The sequence below is a fragment of the Diadema antillarum genome, unplaced genomic scaffold (assembly GCF_040938485.1).
Source record: "Diadema antillarum isolate AM-2024a unplaced genomic scaffold, OU_Dant_1.0 seq00000910_RagTag, whole genome shotgun sequence".
Classification (NCBI taxonomy): Eukaryota; Metazoa; Echinodermata; class Echinoidea; order Diadematoida; family Diadematidae; genus Diadema; species Diadema antillarum.
The window spans coordinates 192,097-214,042 of record NW_027271766.1 but is presented as its reverse complement, the minus strand read 5'-3'; the positions used below and the strand labels follow the sequence as shown (position 1 = coordinate 214,042).

The 21,946-nt window shown below is 35.1% G+C and overlaps 1 protein-coding gene across 1 annotated transcript in view; it reads right to left on the bottom strand.

Moving 5' to 3' along the window:
- Positions 1-8,849: 8,849 nt before the first annotated feature.
- Positions 8,850-21,946, bottom strand: part of LOC139741202 (regulator of G-protein signaling 7-like) — a 95,065-nt gene continuing 81,968 nt past the window's right edge. Inside the window, exons 16-17 of the mRNA XM_071651792.1 lie at positions 19,611-19,714; positions 8,850-11,639 (exon numbers count right to left, since the gene is read on the bottom strand). Coding sequence (XP_071507893.1) covers positions 19,652-19,714 — 63 coding nt within the window. The 3' untranslated portion in view covers positions 8,850-11,639; positions 19,611-19,651. The remainder of the gene's footprint in view (positions 11,640-19,610; positions 19,715-21,946) is intronic.

Genomic DNA, 21,946 nt, shown 5'->3' with positions numbered 1-21,946 from the left:
AATGATTTTGAGTGTCCAGGGGAAACTGGATATAACGAGGGTCGGGACCAAATAGTTTTTCTTGTTAAAGCTGATATCTTGTTATATCAGTTGGCATAAAAAAAAAAACCATTTGTATAGACACTAATTTGTAGGATCCTACATGTGGGAATACAGATCACATCTCAATCAATACTGATAACGTGGCAATGTGTGTGAAAGAATGACTCACCTTTTTGTGTAAAAATGTTTTCTGCAATGAAATACAATTTAAGAATGTGTTTCCTAATGAATTTTGAATTTGTTAAAGTATACTTTGTGTGCGATCGTGCCACGATCGTATGTGAATTGGTATATGACGTGATGGTTCTGGCAAGCGTGTGATGTGCGTGGAGGATTCAAGAACATAAATGCGTAATGCTGTGTGATACATTTTGTGTCTATGCACATTATGAATGCATGTGTTGAGATTGGGAATTCCCCTAGTAGAAAGCCAATCACAACATCAGATTGCCTCACACCTGCCATGTCATGATGATATGTATTCATAGGGCTATACGCGGGCCTTACATACTGTAGCACACTGTGCATGTATACATGTGTACACACATGCAAATGCAGCGCTAGGTGGAGCGCAATGTAGAAAATATAGAAGACACAATTTGCGTCATATTGTGCTGTAGAATCTTCGAACATGATTGCACAGGCAAAGTAAAGCTTTGCCCATAAGATATTTTGCTTTACGTAGCTATAACAGGTTTGATTAACTATTTTTCCTTTGTTGGGAAATAAATTCTATCTTGTTATAGCAGTTACTTTGTAACAGCTGATGTCACTATAAGAGTAGGGTTTTACTTAGACTTGTGTGGAAGGAAAGTTGGGACCGTGAAAATTTAATTCGTAATACCCGATATCTCGGTATATTATAGCAGTGTTTGCTATATCCAGTTTCCCCTGTATGTAGATCTTTTTTTTTTTATTGAATACTGATGAATATTACTCTTGCCACCTTAGCCAATATGGTGTAAGAATTATAACGAAGTATAACAAATCATAACAAACTGTAACTATGCTCAGCTACTCACCCTTGTCTGCTTGTAAAATATGTCACTGGCTGGTATCATACCAATATGCAAGTAGGTCATACTTGAATGATTACTTAATGTAAAAAATGATGAAACTGGAACTCGTCCGTATTTAGCATTTCAAATTAATTTACTGGTACACTATATAATAAATTTCCTGTGTCTTGTGATTCTACTTTTCTGAATTGTTAACTTATAAAACTTCTTTCCGAGAATGTTGATGTAAGTGAAGTCTGATATACTAAATTAGGCTTGAGATTGGAAGTGCTTGTGTGTGTGTGTGTGTTTGTCTGGTAGAATTTCATCCAAAGCCATGAACATGAACTTTGTTATTACAAAAAAAGCATGTACATGAATTTTAGAATCTTGTAAGTGGAAGGTTAAAGTGTAGTTTGCCTTTGTCTTCCCATTAGTATGGTAACACCCAGGTGGAAATTCAAAGAAATTGTATTTTTTTGGAAAGGATCATGCTTTTCAAGAGCTTTAATTTCTTTTTTCCAGAATCCATTTCAGATTCTTTGAATATGTTTGTTTTTTTTTGTTTGTTTGTTTTTTTTTCAAGTAGATTATCTCATGTATACCAGGGGGGTGCTTCATAAAGCTGTTCTTAAAGTTACGAATGACTTAAGAACGACTGGTGATCAGTTCTGATGTGCTATACTTATCAGAATTTCAATAATTCAGCACAAGAACGGATCACCTGTTGTTCTTAAGTTGTTCGTAACTTTAAGAACAGCTTTATGAAACACCCCCAAGGTATGCAATTTCATAATTCTGAATTTCCTCATTTTCCAAACTGTTTCATATTAGTCATTAGGATATTGATAAAAGAAGAAATATATGTAATAAAATCAGCAAGCATTCACGAAGAGCAAACATAAGTAGGCACTTTAATTAATCATTAAATTAATTGCAGTAGCGCTTTTTCGACAGTTTCTCCAAACACAATGTTTTAATGTCACTTCCAGTCTGAATACCTTTTTAGTGTACTTTTATGATATGCTCTTGATTATGTAAGTGCTTGAGGAGTTCCTCCTCTTTTTTGATGAGTTTTGACAAGTTATCTTTATGCTCACCTGTAAGGTTATTGCAAAGTGGAGATTACCTCACTGAATCAACTCAGACTTTCATAGTTTCTTATATCATTCATGGGATGACAAGCCCTCTTATCTCACTGGCAGATGGCAGATATAAAATATCTTTCCAACTGAATTTTGAATATGAAATATACAGATTTGCATTTTAAAACAAAACAATGATAATGTAATCCAATGCAATGTTTCTACATCATCTAATGTCAACATTGGTGTTCTTGTGAGAAAATGCTGTGAAAAGTTTTGTTGCTGTCCTGCAAATTCATCATTTTGAGATATGAAGTCTTATCACCCCAGAGATGGAATGTTATCAACCCTTTCAGTCCCACAATAATTTTGCTGAGAAAAAAAAATGTCTATTTGTGGTCTCAAATTGGCACCTTAGAATTTTACTGCATAACATTAATGGGAGAGGAAGAATTGATGAAACTGACATATTTATTACAGCTGCACAAAACTGAAATGAAAAACTACAAAAACTTGCCAGTAGAATCAATATCATTAACTTAAAACCTGCAAAATGGGTTGCTAACTTATTAAAGGATCAGTCATGAATTTAGCCATCAAGAGGCTTCTGATTATTCTGCAAACAATAGATAGTAGTACATGACCAGAGTAGGACTCAAATGAAAGAGAACTGTATGTCCTATGTAACACTGACTTTGAATGATTAACATTGTAACAGTAAGATACATCACCAAGCTACAGAAATGTGGATTCTGTGTTTGATGGTTAAAATATCAATGCTAGCTAATGAAAAAAGAAAAAAAGAAAAAAAATGTTGCTTCAATTTTTCAGTCAATTAAGTCTTATGATGCCCCACTTTTCTTTTCTTTTCAACCCACCTCTATTGTTGAATGAAAGATGTTTTTGAAATGCAATCTGAGCATAATCATGGAAAAATGTCTGTAAATTGCTTGTGGAAAAAAAAATGATCTATCAATACTTACACTATATATGCAACATTAGTTATAAATAAGTGCTATATCATGGTCTAGACTATTAAGACTCTGAAAGAGGGAGACGGAAAACACCAATGTAAATTCATTCATCATGGCATATCCATTCACTCCTGTTATAACTTACACTGTATTTTATAAACCTTAACTAGGATGACTGTAGTTTTGTTCGTATGTCTATTGCGATTTATTAAAGCTGTGTCACATGATTATTAATCTCTTACTACATGATTCCGTCACTTTAGCACGCTTTTTTAAAGTGATGCATCATGTTTGATTCATACTATGTATGACACACGATATCCCATAAATGGTGGACAGTTATGTGTGGAGCAATTGCTGTCATTGTGGGAGGGAGAATTTCCTAGAATTGTTTGAGATGGAGATCGAATGGGAATTCATTGTAGACTCTTCCATGTTATCAAGCGTACACACAGTATGTAGGTCATCCCCTCCACTGTTCTTTTCAACTGTTACCTCTGCCAAGGAAGGAGGTTAAGTGATCAACGGTGCTTGTTTTTCTGTTTGCAGAATAACCTAAAAACTTGTGTACAGATTAAAATGAAACTTGCATAAAAAGTTGATATTGACACAACACCTCATTCAATTTTGGTAGTGATCTGGCAATTTGTATGGATTTTTGAAGGATTTTTCATCCTTTGGCATATAAGGTCAACGAACTTAGGGTTCAAGCTGTGCGTACTGGAGGTTTACATGGTTTACATACGCGCACTAAATCGCATACTCTGCTCGGGCAATTGCTAGACGCTGTGCAATGACGTAAACAAAATGCTTCTATTTTGGGAAATTGCATGCGTACAAGGTTGGAAATGAGTTGCTGGCTTGGTGGAGGTCTGTGTTCTGTGCTTTTCTAGTTTTGTTTTGTGTAGGACCTTCAAACCCATGACAAAATACCTTTCCCAAGATCCCTGAAATCATTTTACATTCAATATAACTTGCAGCACTACCTTGCCTACCTTGAAGAGAGAAAATTGGATGTCGTAAAGGAGGTAGTAAATATAGTCATCAAGTATTCTTCTGAAAGCTGTTAAACCTGATGGAGGACACTGTTGTTTATTGTTCTTTGAATTCTGCATTATCTGGTCTATGAAATGTTCATTTGTGTCTTTGACCCTGAAACAGAATATTAATATTAAAATGCTAATAACACACAAAAAAAAGAAGAAGAAAGCAACCGGTTCTCTTTAGATCTCTGTACTAAAGTATGTATTTGGCCTTCAAGTTCATTTCCTCTGTAAAGTCAATATTCTTCCACCACAGAGTACCATTTCTCTGTAACTATCATCAGTGTTCTTACTTTCAGTCTTTTCTTTTCTAGAAAGATTGAACAGCACTTTCCAGGACTCACATGTGATGAAACCTAAACCAAGGAGGTTCAAGAGATGGAGTAACAACAGTGTTATTTACTTTGATCCCATGTTTGATACCGCCACTAAGAAATATTTGAAGTGTGTGCTGAACTGGAGCTGCCTCACAGATAGGAAGACAATTGATTCATGTGGCATTGCATCATGAACTCGTCACTCTCAATGGAAGATATGTCTTTATGATGGTAATTACTTTTCGCTGTCCATTCTTATGAAACATGAGCGGTACATAAGGGTACAGACACAGGGATGTGCGAATAAAAATTCCACAAAAATTGATGAAATAAGAATTAAAATAACCCGACTTTACATGTTTTTACACTAATCTAACATATAACTTAATAAAGAACTACACTTAAAGATTATACCATACCAGTTTCATTTGTTGGAAGTGATCGGAAAGATGATAAAATCGACTTTCCAGTAAGGGTGCAGTTCACATATTTTCACAACGTACGGCTCAGATTTATACTTTTTGACATATTCGTGGACAGGAGTTACTTTCTTTTTCATATGCGTTATCATTAGCTGAAATTTAATTTCCCGTAATAGAAAAACAAACAAAATATAGGCGACATTATGTTAGCGTTTCAGATGAATCATCTGTTAGCTTGGAAAGACGGCGGCATCGAACCCCGATCATCAAAGTCACATTTGCACCTGTGGAATTCCTTTGTACATCACAAGAAATCTGAAAGCTGTTTGAATGTTTACAGCCAGTTGGAACTTCATTTCTCAAACCTCCTTGCCTAAACTTAACTATTCATTTACAACTGTATCATGGAAAGTTGAAAATAATAATACACATAGTTATGCACGAACACACAATGCATGCACACACATCGACTTATGTGCAGATCTATTTGTGCATGCGAGAAACAATTGTGGTGTTACGCGTCTGACTAATGTATAGTAAAGTAGTGCAATCTCTGTGAGGAGTGGCCCTAAAGATTTAATATGGACTCTTGCATGATTTCAATGAAGAAATATACCAGAGCATTTCGTGATGTAGGATATGACTATCTAAGATGAATGCACAGATGAAGACGAGTTTGTAAAATCCTCTGATATTGCTCTCTTTTTAATATCAACTACCATTTTGTTCACTGAAGAAGTGAAATGTGCAGTATTTATTGTTTGAGTAATTTTTGTGGCTGTGTAAACAATGACTGTGTAACATACTAATGTTGATAGTCACACACCGGGCAGATGATCAAGGGGTAATACCTAGGTCAGTGTCTTATTTTAAGGTTCCAAGATTCTGTATGATACTAGTGCTGTAAAAGTGGATATATTCGCGCGAGTATAATTTTTCGCACTCGGCCGGGCAAGATGGATTTCGCATGTTTTTAATTCCACAAAATCAGGACATGAAATACGGGAACATATGACATGCAAAAATATTTGCTTGCTTTTATTTTCGTGCTAGCGTCTGGTTGCGCGAAATGCGCAAAAATTTCCACACCGCAAAAATTTCCACTTTAACAGTAACCATCACATTTAGGGAGCCATTTAATCCAAATTTGTGCACTGATGACCATAATAGAGGAATAAGATGGTTCTGTGAGGAAAAATATGTACCCTTTTACACTTGATTGTAGCAATATATAAACAAAGCATTAGGAATTATTGAATTGATTTGAAAAAGAAGAGTATGCTATGCTTGATGAAGTGCCATATTTGCTAGTGTATTAACTAAACTTCCATTATGGCCAGGAGGGTAAAAATATGTTCAGAATGTCTTATTTTCATCATATTCAGATTTGGAAATTCATAAAAACATGCATACGGAAGGAAATGACTGAAAATAATATTTTCAGCGCTAGTATTTTCAATACTACGACTTTGGGTTTCCGTTTGCAACACAAACACAAGGCAAAAGCCCTCATCAAATATCCTGGATGTTTACCCAGACTGGCTAAAGGGTACAAGTACTGAAGTACTGCTGGGTTTCTGCTGTCCACACAGTCTCCGTCAAATGTTTTATGTAGTACTGTGCTTGTTATTATGGCTGTAAGAATGGACATCTCATGGGTGCTTAAAGCATAGCAGCAACTGAACAGTGAATTGCCATTCTGAGCCTCTAAAATTTAGAAATGTTATTTGATATACCCACCTGATATATTCCAAATCATAACCTTCTCATTTCTGCAACTGATTGACAAATTGCCCATCATTTCCGGTATAGCTCTGTATTTGAACTTCTTTCATTTCTGCTACCAAGAAAATGTAGACTCTTTTTCTGTAAACAAACTTTCTTGTGACCATGTATTAACTACATTCCCAGTTTGAGGGTCTTCCCATTCTTGAATATGCACCATTGTTACACTTGAAAATATAGCACTCTATCATTACTAACACACACACACACACACACACACACACATACATATACAGCATAATGAACACCCAAACTTTCAGGTATGGTAGAAAGTCTTATATAGTCCAATAATGGGCATTGCAGATGTTCGAGAGGTAGGAAATAAAGCCGTTTTATTGCACAAGTGCAAACTAAATCTCCTAGGGCAGATAATAGAAAATTAGTCTGAGTTGGTATGTACATTATGTCGATAGACCTGTCAATGTGCTGATACCATAATTGTATATGTGCATCACATGTATTCTTGTAGTCCGAACAATTTATTTTCCTGTAAATCTACAAAATGACACGCACAGATGTACAATTCATCCTTTTGCATGTCTACAAAAAAGGAAAATGACCTGATTTTTTTGAAAATCAGAGCATTAACAGTCTTCTACTTCTTTCTTAAAAACAACCTAAATGTACGATTACATATATTTCCATCAATGCACAGCATTTTTTTTTTTCAATATACTAAAAAGCTTCATAGTGTGTGTGTGCAAAGTTTGATTGGAACACATAACTTAATATATACAGTGTAAATAACAATTATGCCTTTTAATAGTTATTTCATAGCAAACCATTTAATATTTTGTCTTAAATCCTCAAAGTGAAGGAGGATATATAAACAATGTCTAGCCACACTACCTGGTCCCAACAAAACAAGTTTCCCATCATTCACAATAATTGATATTCCATAGCAATATAAATCACATAAGATTTTGTATGCATGTAATGTATATGTATAACTATAATATTTCTGTAAATGATAAACAATTTTTTTCCTCCTCAAAAATCCATTGCTTTGGTTAGCGTAACATTGCATTTTTAACTTTTCATACACATTAAAAAAATCAACATCTGACTATCGATAATATTTTTCTCACAAACAAGCCTTCAACCAAATTTCTTAGGCAGTAGACATTACAATGGCATGTTTCTTTATTCACACATTCCACATGAAGGGAAAATGATAAGCCACACTAGATATACAAAATTACTTGCATTACAAACATTCAGCAGACAAGTTGGAAATGGAAAAGATGTCTTTACACTACAAAATGACATAATTTTATCCCATGAAACCTTTGCAATAAAGTTCAGACTCTGCCTACTTGATCTTTTTTTTTCTCAGAAAACCGGCTTTTGAGAACATGTGGCTGGTCATGATATTATAGTGAAAAGAATAGATAAGTAACAAGACAATAAATACAGATTTCTTTTGAGCGTGGATTCTGTTGTCCTTTGATGAAAAAGAGTTTAAGGGAGTAAAGACATGTTTTGATATTGTATTTTCTTAGTCTCCTTTGGTGGTCCTATATGCCTGCATTTTCAACGCATGAATGACCAACACCTCACAGATGAAGGGATATTCATCATTATATGCATACATTGCTAAACTACACCCTGCTATTTTTGTTTAGGTTAAACTTTGTCACGTGTGTGTGTGTGTGTGTGTGTGTGTGTAATCCTTTAGATTCTGACATCAGTATTACAATTTTAGTAGATGTCAGAGACTTTTAATCCTTGAAAGTAGTTTTCTGAATGAAACACGTGAACTACATAGGTAAACAGAAAAGTCAATGGAGGATATGGGTGTGCTTAATAAAGGAAAAGAGTGGTGACATGAATATGATCACATTTAGAATATTGGAAAGGTTGGAATGTTCTATCTAAAGTCTTATCATAACAAGAATTTAGTTGTGAGAAACCACCAATCTTCAGTCCCCCTCCCTCCCCCCCCCCCACACACACACAAAGGAAAATGTGAATAATCAAACCTCTGTGTTTCACTCATGATAATGTGGAAGAAAATACAAGAAACATACCAGAAAACCAACTGGAGACCATGCAGACCGACTGTCTTTTCATTTAATTATTTGATCAGGCTTTGCTTTACTGTCGATCAGTAAGTTGTATAAAAATCATAGTTACCAGAATGTTACAGTGGGTTTTTAAGAAAAGAGCTTCTTTTTGCACCTCAGGACCCAATTTGCACGTACTTTTAACTTCAATTCATGCGACGAAGAATATTTAACTCCTTGTCATGGCCGTTATGTAATGTAGCAAATATATAATATGTGGGGTAAAAAATGGTTTATGATTTGTAAAGTGAATAACAGGATTATCTTTTGTGGACAAACATACACAGTAGTAATCTGTGACAATTGTCACGCTTGGCTCATGGAAGATGATCCGAAGCATCATGATAGTGACCAATAAATAAACTAAAATAACTGGAAATTTGAGGAGGAAACAGAGAATAAGGAATGTTACATTCATGCCTGCTTAAGCAGAGTAATTTGCTGGCATGTACAGATTACCAAAAAGTTGATTTTGAGGAAAAGTCATATATGAGGACTTATTCAATTGCCCATTGACAGCATATAGACATCTTTTTGACATGACGAGGACCTGTAGACTTCATCAATTACTTGAAAAGCTTTTTATGTTTTGTTATGCCCATATCATGTCATGTTCTTGTAATGGATACCAGGGGAAAACCGACTGTCTTTTCATTTAATTATTTGATCAGGCTTTGCTTTACTGTCGATCAGTAAGTTGTAATGCCTAGAGAATTCCCATCTCTTATGATTTGTGCTCATTGCAATTGATTACACTTGTTCTCTTTTTTCCCCCTCTGTTTCCATATTGGCCTTTTTGCTGCAGAGATATCTCTCCAAATCTAAATATGCAACTTCCTGTTTCAGTTTCATCTTGATAAAATTAGCATGATTTTTCTAATGATGCACTGTATTTATATTCTAAAATTGCACACCAAACTTTGCTTCTATTTCCAACTGGAAAGTGTAAATTTCTTCAAGTTACAAGCAGCACAAATGAAAGTCCACAGATTCATTTTTTGTTCTACTTTCATGTCACAGCTATATTTGCAAGCATGTCTACAAGTTGTCATTTTGCAGTGAAATCACATTTAAAGTCAGACATTCACCTTGCCATATGCCATCATTTTACCAGTGGTAACTAAAGGAACCTGCTCAAAATAGTAATACAGCAAAGTGATTTTGTGCATGATCAGTACAAAGCAAATCAACCAAAAAAACAGAGAAGTAACTATTTCACTATGCACTTCTCTTGCATGAAGGTAATGATTTCTGTAAATTCAAGGCATCAACATTCAAAACTGAAATATTTAGAGAATATATGTTATGGCAATAGCTAAGGAATAGTGGTATCAAGCTCTTATTGTCTAAATGAACAGCAAATAAATTCCTGTCTCAAGTCACTAAAATAAGATCAAAGAATCTCACCAATCACAACATGAATATATGTCTGATAAAGTCAGCCACACCAGTATTTGTGATTTCAATGTGTTAATTCCCATAAGTCACATTTAATGCAAGTGCTTCCAAGAAGTAACATTTGCTTGTTGTTTTCCTAAGTCACTGAATTATCAGAGGTGGTGAGTTGGCATTATAAAACCAAACAAACTAAAGAACAGAGGTAATGACAATTGATGACACAACCCACACTCTCCCCTCAAAAAGAGATGAGGTCCATAAACATCATGGCGGCCACACCCATTGACTGATGATGCTCCATGTACCATTTCTGCGATAGGGGTCAAGTGAAATCAGGAGATAACGGTCCTGTCTGCAGGTTTCCACGAAGAATGATATATCCCATCGCTCAATTCCGTGACACACACAACTCCATTTCCTGAATAGTACAATCACCCAAACTATTGCTCTCATCGCCGACCAAAGACAGCCTGTCACAACATGACATTCACGTAGTAAGGATCCACTGGAAAACAATAAGCTTCATATGTTTATTTTGTTGTTTTTTCCACGACGTTTGGGAGGCAAGTGTTTTTCACCCATCCCTGCTCTTCTCACAAGGTATGACCTTTGTGCATAGTACTTGTGGTATCAGTATTCTCCATTAATGGTACCCTCGTGTGAAGGTGTGACCGCACTAGCAGTGCCGCCCTCTGCCAACGCGAATGAATGGCTGCCTGATATCCCAACAACATCAGAAAGAGAAGGAAACAAAAAAGTAGATGAGAGCGAAGTGTGATGGTGAGATGAGTTTAGTTCACAGTCATGGGATGGGACACGCACCCCACATTTTACATCAAGTTGATATAAAAGTTTTAAAAAAACAAACAGAAGGACCAAAAATGCAAAAATCGTGCAAGAGTACCTTTTTTTTAACATTTCTCGTAGCGAGAAGATGGTCAAATGGTCCATTTCTGATGAAGCACACACACATTCATGAATCAGAGAAACATTGAATCCATCATTCTCCCATATTCCTCTGAAGTCTTGTGAGATAAAAGCTGTAGCTGTTTTGGGCTTTTTTGTTGTTTTTTTCCTTATTTTGTCATTAGTGCATGGTGCATGCCTGTGCATGCCTTTCAATCCACTATTCACAGCAGTGTGGTAGTTGGCTACAGGTCAACACTAATCCAAGCTTGCAAGGTGGTGAATGGCTGGCCATCATCGTGGCGATCATCAGCAACAGCTACTGAAACAGATACTTTTTCTCTCGTGTGGAAAATAAGTGATTTTTTGTCGGTAGTTTTTCTCGCCAGGATGACTGATATTTCCTGTCTCATTAGTTGAATTCATGTAAATCCACAATGCTCATGCACTCATAATGCTGGTGGTGAGAGACAAGCTTCCAGTGAGGCAAAGTAAGAAGAGCATGAGTGAAGAAGGGGGGCCCATGAGTGGATCCGGCACAGACAGACTTGGTAATTAAACAATGTGAAGGTTGGTAAGATGCTGCATGAGCTTGTTAGGGTGCTGTATCAAAAAAGAGTAATAAAACAACACACACAAGCAGATAAACACAGAGAATGACATGTGGGGAGTCGGGGGAAGGCAGTTATAGAGGAGCAAGTGAGAGATATTTGAAGAAAAAAAAAAAGAGATTAATAGCGTGGTTCCTTGAAGCTGTGGTAGTACTCCTACAATCAAAGCTTTGAAGCTGAATTGAAATTCAAGTGGGTTTTGCGTGAAACTCTAAAAATGATCAGTTTTGTCTCATTTCTGTTTTTTAAGGGGGAGGGGAGGGACGGGATGTTGAACAGCAGTACACATTCAAGAATCAGTGTTGAAAGCATATGATAATTGAATATTGCAAATTTAAACAGGAATGTGATTACTTTTTACCAAAATTCATGTGTGCATAGAGAATCTACTGCTGAAATCTAAGCTATATGAAGTGCTTTTCAAGTTAAACATTTTTCTGCGGTAAATCAGTTTGTAAATATTTGTAGCCTAGACAGCTCAAAGTGCAAGTATTTAGTAATGAAATGTACAACAAATGACTCAATTCAAAGTACATATACATGAAAAGAAAGAATAAAAGGGATCATTTCACATCAATGTTTGTTGAACACAACACAAATGTAAATTCCAAATGACTTAGAAGTAGGGTGCTACACAAACTTCTGCTCTCAAAACAGAGACTTACTGTGATTTTTTTTTTCAGAAATATAAATCCAGACATTAAACTTGTATCTGGAAGTGATTCGTACACATGCAACAAAATATATATATATATTTTTTTTAATGCACTAGTTACGACATGTAATATCTGCTGGAAAAATATACAGTTTCTTTTTCTCTGTGGCATTATGTAGCACCCTGCTTGAAAACTGGTTCTGCACCAATCTGCCATTGTTCACTGATAAACACTCATGAATATATTGCATGACAAAACCTCAACATCAGGCAAAGCTGCAATGTGTTTTGGATTCATTCAATTTCATTTTGTAGCAAACAGTATACGTAAAGCAGGATATTAGCATCATGGCATCTCTATCTACAATGAGGAAATACAACAAAATTTTACATTGCTGAAATAAAAGTGCACATCGGTGGGGGTGAGGATGTAGAACATCAACAAGTTATTGGAAATAGCATGATATTTTTTATGAAGCACACAAAACTGTAAAATAGCTACATACCGGTACACATTTTCAGACAAGTTCATACACAACACTAATATCTGCAGCACATGCAGAAATGAACAAGGATCAGTTGCTTATATATATATCTCTATACACATATATACTTACCCCCATACATACAATGCAAAACATGGATCTTATAAATTGAAAAGGTGGTTTGTTGGCACCCTGTGCCCAAATAGCACAATGCTATGAATGGAGGTAACCATGTTGCAGATATGAGTTGTGCCAGGATCATTCTTGAATGGCTCCCAGTTTGTTTGTTTTTTTTATAACTTATGATAATGTGAATTCATTGTTCATTCACACCAAAGGTGATGTCAATATCAGTCCCTAGGATGTTTTAGATTAAGAGAATTTCCACAGGGTATGCAAACCTCTGCATCATATTTCCCCCTTATGATAATGTCTGTGCACACCTGCTCTATAGTTGAGAATATAGGCACCAAAAAGGAAATATGATTAGAGGCCATTTCACTCTGGTGTCATCTACTGTAAAGGTGGAAATTTTCGTGGTGTTGAAATTTTCGTGGTGTTGAAATTTTCACACAGTTCGCGCAACCAGAAACTAGCATGAAAATAAAAGCATGCAAATATTTTTGCTTGCCATAATGTTTTAGTAGTGGATGTCTTGATTCTGTGGAATTAAAAGCGTGCGAAACTTGTCTTATCCGGCCGAGCGCGAAAAATTTCTCGCCGAAAATATCCACTTTTACTTTCACTCACGTTCTCTTTACCAGACAATCAGATTGGTGGGATTTTCATGGGATTGGACAGTAAAGCCAAAACATAGTTCTCAAAAGGGCACAAAATTCATCTTCCACCATTCAGAATTTGATGGCAATACATCAAAAGGGTTTACCAAAAGACTTGTCTGGCTGCAGCATATTTGCCAGGATATTGAGTGATTTTTTAGTATTTTGAGATCAAAGGTGTAAAATAATTTTGACTGAATGCATACAACTTTTATTCCAGAAGCACCCTTTCCATCTGGTAGTATGTAGGTAGAATGTTACTTGATGATCGATCATGTCCTAGCGATCATGATTTTCCAACAATCTGCAAGCAATTCACTCTAGTGCGGAAGATCGTTGGATGCTGCTGTGACCCAATTTGTCGATATTGATAATTGATAATGAAATTATGTAGCAACCACAATTGTAACAATCGCAATGGTAGCCTTTTCAGGACAGGACATGATCACCTCATTTTGTCTGCATGTGCGCTTGCTACAATGTTGTGGTTTCATGAAAACTTGATAAGTTCTGTATATTCCTTATTTATTAATGTCCAACTTTGATAAAACATCTTCCTTTTTGTCTGTTTATTTTTAAATTTTCTAACCCCAAATGTAATATGGTGTGGCATTGCATTGGAAGGGAGACCCAACACACCTGGCAAATTCACAGTGATGAGTCAACTGTTGATATTGTGGACAGGTGTGAATATTCATGTAATGTTCATACAGTGCGGAAGTATTTATAGATACCAAAGTTGGCTCATTTCACATAGTACACGTATACCACGCGGTATATATAGGGCCTACTGTTTGTGGTATAAACTATGGAAGTTAAATCAAGGTGATTTTGGCAAGTAATAAATTACCCCCCCCCCCAAAAAAAAAAAAAAAAAAAAAAAACTGAATTTGTTTATCTGGTACATGCTTATAACTCACAAAATATTGCAGCTGTTGCCTTTCCGTCGTGCATGTACCTGTATCACTCTCACATGAGGTACTCATATAATCAGAGTGCAGTATTTTGGCTTTTTGTCAAATTCCCATTCTTAAATTCAGCAAACTAAAACCCCTCCGAATATTCAGCACCTGCAGTTTCTCAATGTATCACTTTCAAGCTAAAGTGAAAACAAAGATGTTAAACTCAAGATTTTTTGTTTACCATTATTTGTTAGGAATACCAAAGAATTTTCCAGCAGAGAATATATGTAAACACAACTGAAAATGACCATCTGTTTTATGGACTGTGAAAGCAATGAAACTATTTTTTCACACAGATGGAATATGTTTCGTAGATGTTCATCATATAGTAAAAGTCAAAAACTTTTTCTTCTCTTTTAAATGGAAAGAAGTACATCAGACACATGTAATACCTTGTGCCGTGTACTGATATTGATTATGCCTTCAAAAGGTCAAACAATTGCAGTAAAATGTACTTTTGGCATCCTTGTTTGGAAATTGTCCACACATTAAAAATTGAAACTTTGCTGGGTATGAAGGTAGTAAAACACAGGGAATTACTCGTTTTTGAAATGATGAATGGGTACATTCTTTTTACTTACCACTTGTGCCTAATTAGGAGACATTTTTTTTCATACAGTAACAAAAAATGATGACATGTACCTTATGGTCAAACCTAGGTGGGGAGAAATCAATTTAAAGTTTCATTTAACTACTATAAAAAAATTAGATTTTCCCAGGAAATTTAATTTGCACATGAGCGTTTGCCGTACTGATTGAGCTGAAAATGTTGAGCTTTACCTAGTTGCTTCAAATTAACAAAATAAACGCACTGCTAAGCACCCTCTTTGTCAAGAGGAATAGTGCTTTATTTTGTTAAAGTTCAGAGAAGCTGAAGAATAAAGAGAGCGGGCACTAAATGAAAACAGGATGTTGACCTTTATGAGAAAGTGCACTTGTTGCTTTACCAGAAATCCAGAAAGGACATCCTGGTCCGGCAAATGTTAATGAGGGAATCTCATTTTTATCTGGCATGTGAATGATAGGCCACACTAATTATGTTCAGTGCGACACTTGTGTGGACGTCAGACCTTCATGCAGAGAATTATAACTGGTAGTACTTTTATGGAAAGTAATATCAGTGAAGATAACAGTGGTAGTAGCGATGAGATTGGAATTATCTGATACCATACTTAAAAGGAAAGAAAAGGAATTGTTTCTAAAGATTATCTCTTGAGACGTAAATCCAGCTGGATTGACATGCCCTCAAAATAAGTGACATTTCATTCCAAACTTGCTTAATTTAGCCCTTCATTGTTAAGTTTTGATATATCACTTGAACCCAACTGATGTAATCATTTTTTTTTAAGTTGTAGTATTTCTTGTGAACAAAACTTGCACAGTGACATTGTGAGGAATTTGATTATGTGTGTAGGCCACAATATATTTGCAAAAGAAGACTCGATGCAAACTTAGATTATACCGAATTTTGTCAAGGTTTTCTGTGAATGATAGGTGTGCTTTATGGTCGGCTTGACAAAGATGGCGGAATTTTTACAGAGCTCATAAGAAATGGTAAACACGTAATTGGTAATATTCTTGAATATATTAGAAAAAGGGAATAGTTGAATAATGTAGATAGATCAACTTAGATACAAAATTGAATTTAGCCTGTGCAGTTGATACTTAATGGGCAAAGGTACTTTTGTGCTTTTGTTTTACTTTCTAAACTCATGTATGCTTTTGTTTTACTTTCTAAACTCATGTATGTTACAATAGATATGCTTTGGTTTTCCAATAAGATGATATTGGCAAACTAATATTTTATAGGTCAAAAACAATTTTCTTGTATTTGAAGTTTTTTATCAAATGTAAATGTAGAGGAAATCAAGTTATAGATTTAAATTGAGAGTTGTGGGAAAAAGAATGGTATCATTACTTGGGGAGGGGGTTGACATAATTTCTTTACTCTTGCACTTTAGGTTTTGTTAAATACTGAATATCACAAGTGATAAAGGGAAATGATGAAGTTGCATCTTAACATTAAAAAAGCACAGTATGGTCTAAAAGAATTCATGTTAGTGAGAGATAAACAAGCAAATTAATCAATATTCCCTCATGCAGACATTTTTACATCACACCTCTACTACATGCTCTGATAAAAAACAACAATAAAACATATACAAATACACACACACACACACGCACACAATGTGCACTTCTTCTAAATCCAGTAAATCCTATCCATAATTGTGCAGTACATGAGGAACTCTATTAACGAGATACAAAAGTTAAACTGCAACATGCCACCTAAAACATGCTGAGGACATACACTGTAATAAAACAAAACAAAAAGTGCTACTGCCACACATGACAGCAATACAAGGATTGCAAGCAGTTCACAGTATTATCAAAAAAAAAAAAAAAAGAAGTTCTACATTCTATGACACAGTAAATACTATATATTATCAAGCTTGTGATTTCATAACTTGTCCTGCCATTGAATTTTCTGCAGCATTGAACTGTTCCATTCCTTTATAGTGTGTAAAAGGCCTGAAGTCTTGATAAATTAATCTTAAAAAAACCCACTTCATATATGGAACTTAGGAGAGAATATATTTTAGCAATGCAAACAACACAAGCATTAACTTTTTGATAACTAATTTACAAACAGTCAAGCAACAATCGTTCTACATTATGATGGAGTACAACACCATAAGGAATTTGAATCATTACACAGGAAATGAAATGTGTTGCCACCCACTAAGCCAAGCAGGACATTGATTAAAGGGGCTGATTAGCAGCATATCTGCACAGAGAGAGGTTTTCTAGGGGCCTCTGATAGAATGAAACCAGATATAACTATGATATTTACAGAAAAAATTTTCCTTCGGATGTTGTTCTGTTGCAAGAATTATTAAATCTCATTCGCTTAATGCACAACTATCCCATGTAGGTTACTAAACTTTAACAGCATTAGTGGAAATATTTGAGACTTGGAAAGTTGATCACCATCACTCATCTAATTGTGACTAACAATCTTAATCACATCAGGTAGGACAAAAAAAAAAAATCCTTTCACATGGTGCATGAAGACTGCTTATTGTCAAAATGCATTTCTAACCGACTCTGATGCAGGGGTGTATGGAATAATGGCAGGTTACTTTAAAATGGGCGTGAGAGATCATACGTGATAAGCATGGATCAAGAGCATACTATGTGACATTTTCTAATTGTTAATGGTTTTTGATGATCAACAATGGCACAATGTACAGTTAGTGGCTGCAGCACCAGTTGGCATGGTAAAGGTTCGGGGGGGGGGGGGTTGGTTGTGGGGTTGGACTGAGGTGACAGAGCTGCTTGACATGACGGGATTTAACAATTACATGACATATCCACCAACTTGAACAAAGTCACATTACAGTCATATGTCACACACTGTTAAACAAAAATGGATATAGATTATGTACACATTAAAAAGCTGTGGGCCTCTTGTGAATTATCAGTCAATCACTTTTTCATGAATATCGAGCAGAAAATTTAGCTCCTTTCATGTGGACATTATTGCAACAACTCCAACTTTTACCATACATCCACTTCTGAGTGACAAGGGAAATTCACAAAAGTATGCAATCACAACGTAACTGAAAAAAAAACCCAACAAATTGAAAAGGCATCCTATTTAAATACAGAAAAGTTGGTGAGATATACCGGCTATTTTTTAAAACAGGATCAGTTTGCGCATGTTTATTCATAAGCACTTTTGTATGACACATTTCATTTTGGTGCATACCGGTGTTTTCGACTGGCAATCTATGCCAATAGGACATAATCATTTGGTTGCAAGAGACCCACACATATTATATGGAATGATTTACATGTAACAACAAAGATCACTGCTACAATGGACATCGCCCCTAACAAGAAGACTTCTTTTTCACTTTTAAGAAAAAAATATTGAAAAAGAATGATATTTGGACAGAAGCATGGAGCACATAATGTAAGAAAATTTGAATTGTGGTCACTCTAACACTCCCTCGATGCTTATGTCATTGAAACAAAATTCTGGCTATCGTAGAATTTTTGTTTGACATACAAACAGTTTAAGATATCTGTCGAGTGAAAGTTTAAAACATTTAATCCGTAATTCCAGTGTATCAAGTATTTATTTAGAATTGATGCTGCTTCCCACAGTTTAAGACATTTCAATTAACCAAATCATTTACCTATGTCAGAATGATGAGCATTATTTTATTTTTTAATCTAACAATACATTCACTTTAATATCATGTGGCTGATGAAGAAATATGTACATATTAGTCATACATTATGAAAACTTAAAAGATAACAAAGTAGGATTTATTGAAATAAATAAATTTCAGTTTGACAATAAACTTCCAAAACAAAGAAGGTAAACTGCAGATAGGTATTCAGTGCATTTTTTTTAGGTTGTTCATTATGATCACCAGGATTTGTTGCCCAAGGAAACCTTACACTTCAAATAGAATGTGTAATTTTGGAAGCAGAAGAGCCCCTTTATATGAGAAAAGTACAAATATGTTATATTATTTATGTTAATTATGTTCATGGCTTCTAAGACAGACATGTCATCTGTTTGTTAGTTTGCATTAGTTACAAAATTTTAATACAGCATTATGCTTGGGTGAAAACTACTGTAAAACTGGAAACTTTCACACGACTACTTTTTGTGTTGGACCACTATACAAGAGAACTTTATTTGTTTATAAAATCACAGATGAGAGAATTTCTGTGCTTGTTTTGATTTCTACAAAGTATATTTCCATATTGTTGCTTTGGAAAACTTTGCCAAAATTTCCACACAGCTAATCATTCCACATTTACAATATGTACTTCTATGGTGCAGGTTAACGTTTTAGTGACCAGTGACATAACTTATTATACTATAATTGTGAAGGTGCTATAACATGCTCCACATTTCTGCCAAAATTAAACTAGCAAGCACAAAATACAGCTGGCTGCCTGTAAATAACACACATTCTATCAAGACATATGCAGTACTTGATGGTATGTTTGTTTGGTTTTTTTTAAATTTAGTTTTGGTGTTTGGTAGGAGTTTAGTACCATGATTAGTGTCGGCTGGTGAGAAGCGTCAGCGATCGGCATCATTTGTCCAACACCTCGGCCTTGGTGGCCAGGCTGGGCAATTTTGGGATCAGTGACTTCGTCTGAAGTGAATAAAATAAAAAATCACAAAGAAAAAAAAAATATGAAAGAATACACACATGTAAGTGAAAGCTTGAAATGGAAAAGGGGATATTGTGAAGGATGAATGAGAATGATAGTAAAATGCTTTTTTAGAAAAAATGAACAAGTTCACTTCAAGCTTGTCAATGTCAATTCGGAATGAATCGTTCTAGGACGAGTTGAAATCATTAGTCTTACAATTTCTCTTTTCAAAGAAAGAGAACTAAGTGAATACAACTGTGCTTACTTATATCATTACTGTGCATATTTTTGTAACTTTTATAGAAAGCTTTCATAAAGAAAGAGTGTGCATCATACGTGACTAGTACTCGGCATCTGAATACAATTTTGCTAAATAGAGAATGAAAAGGCATATCTTCAAATGGCTTTGAAACAGAATTTGGAAAAATGAATTTATATAAAGAAACAACTTTTGTGGTAGCTGTTCTGCTAAGGTGTACAAAGGCTACACTTACACACACAACAAAGAAAATTTCACTAGGGCTGCAATATTGTAATGGTTGATCATTCCAAACTTGGTTAGTAGGATATGCTGTTATTAATGGCAAAGTGTTCACTTTTGAATCTGTGCATTAACATTTGCAACGGTTTTTGCAGTGAGTCGCAATGCTCTAAATAATAATGGAAAATATTTATACACTTGTTATTCATACATAGGTACAACTTAATATCAAACTTCTTATTGCTACCTATTCCCTTTAAAAAAAAAATGCATGCAGGTGAGATATATAGACATTGCAGATTTCCCAAAACATATCTTTCTCCAGATGAAGTGTACATAAACAGGAAGTAAAAATATGACAAAAATTTGAGCCAATCCCAGTGATGATGCTATGAGTTAGGTTACATCAGAAGAAGATACTTCTAACATGATTATCTCTTTCTAAATCTGTGAGAAATGACAGATCTTGGAACCAGCTCTACAGCCAAGAAAGTGACTCAAACAATACAAATGCTTTCATCAAATTAAGAAAACATGTCACAGAAATGAAATGCTACTATCCAGGGCTGACATGCTAGAGCACCGTCTTTGAAAGTGTCGGATAGCATTGTTATGGTTTTTCTGTCTGCCTTCTGTGGTGCTTCAATGAGGCCTCGGGTATTTAACAATTACTACTGCAAACACTACAAAGCATGCAAATTTTCTAATTAAAGAAAGTAGTTTTGACAGGGGCATTTTTATCTCTCTACATTTTGTATGCGACTTTGTGTTACTAGCTCAGAAAAGGTCGATTCTCACATGTATTACATACATAGTATTCTAGGTCCAGTGATCAATGAGGTGTGTCTACGACCCTCTATCGATTCTTACTGACAAGAATTTGGTGGGCTACTATATTGTGTGATGAGATTCATTATGCATAGCAAAACTCAGGATATGATCACACATGAATGACAAAAAATAATAAACAAAAAAAAATGGATAAAAAAGGAAATGAAATATGAGCATGATATTGTGGTATTAATGGCATTTCCATGATATACTACATTTCACATGCAAATTTCTATAACCCAATGCATTTTTCATGTCTTCACACACAAACCACACCATATACACATTCACACTCACACACACACACACACACACTTGCATTATAGAAATAGACTCAAACTTGGCAAGTTAAATTCTGTCAACCAAAGCCTCATTTGAGTCAAAACCCTTCTCTCATCACATATCACTTACTACATAACTGGGTTGTTCTACATTATATTTGCTTTGCGTAAAGTAGGTGATTTTCTGCAAGACAATACAATATTTAGGCACAACAGGTGAACAAGCTAGAGCATAAATATCATAATATGCATTTATACGTCAAAAGAAAAGAGAGACACAAATGATAGTGGGACATAATGCTGCACTGTCATAGCAATTCTGAGCTACTCCAATCAAAGTTTCTCTCAAAACAATAACCAAACCATGGATAGGTTTCAATATTTATCCACAACTGCATACCTTTCAGAAAAAAGCAACAACTGTGCCCAACAGTTTGATTATGGCTTAATCATAAAATTGCGCTTGAAACCTGAAAGGATGCAAGTAACGATACATTGTTCACCGACGAAAATAACACAATCTATAGGAAGATAGTATCTGTTTTCTCATCAAGTGTGAAGACACATTTAATTTGAGTTTGTTTTTTTTAAGAGCAGAAAAATAATATTTCAGTTGAAAGTTTGCAATCCTGACAGAT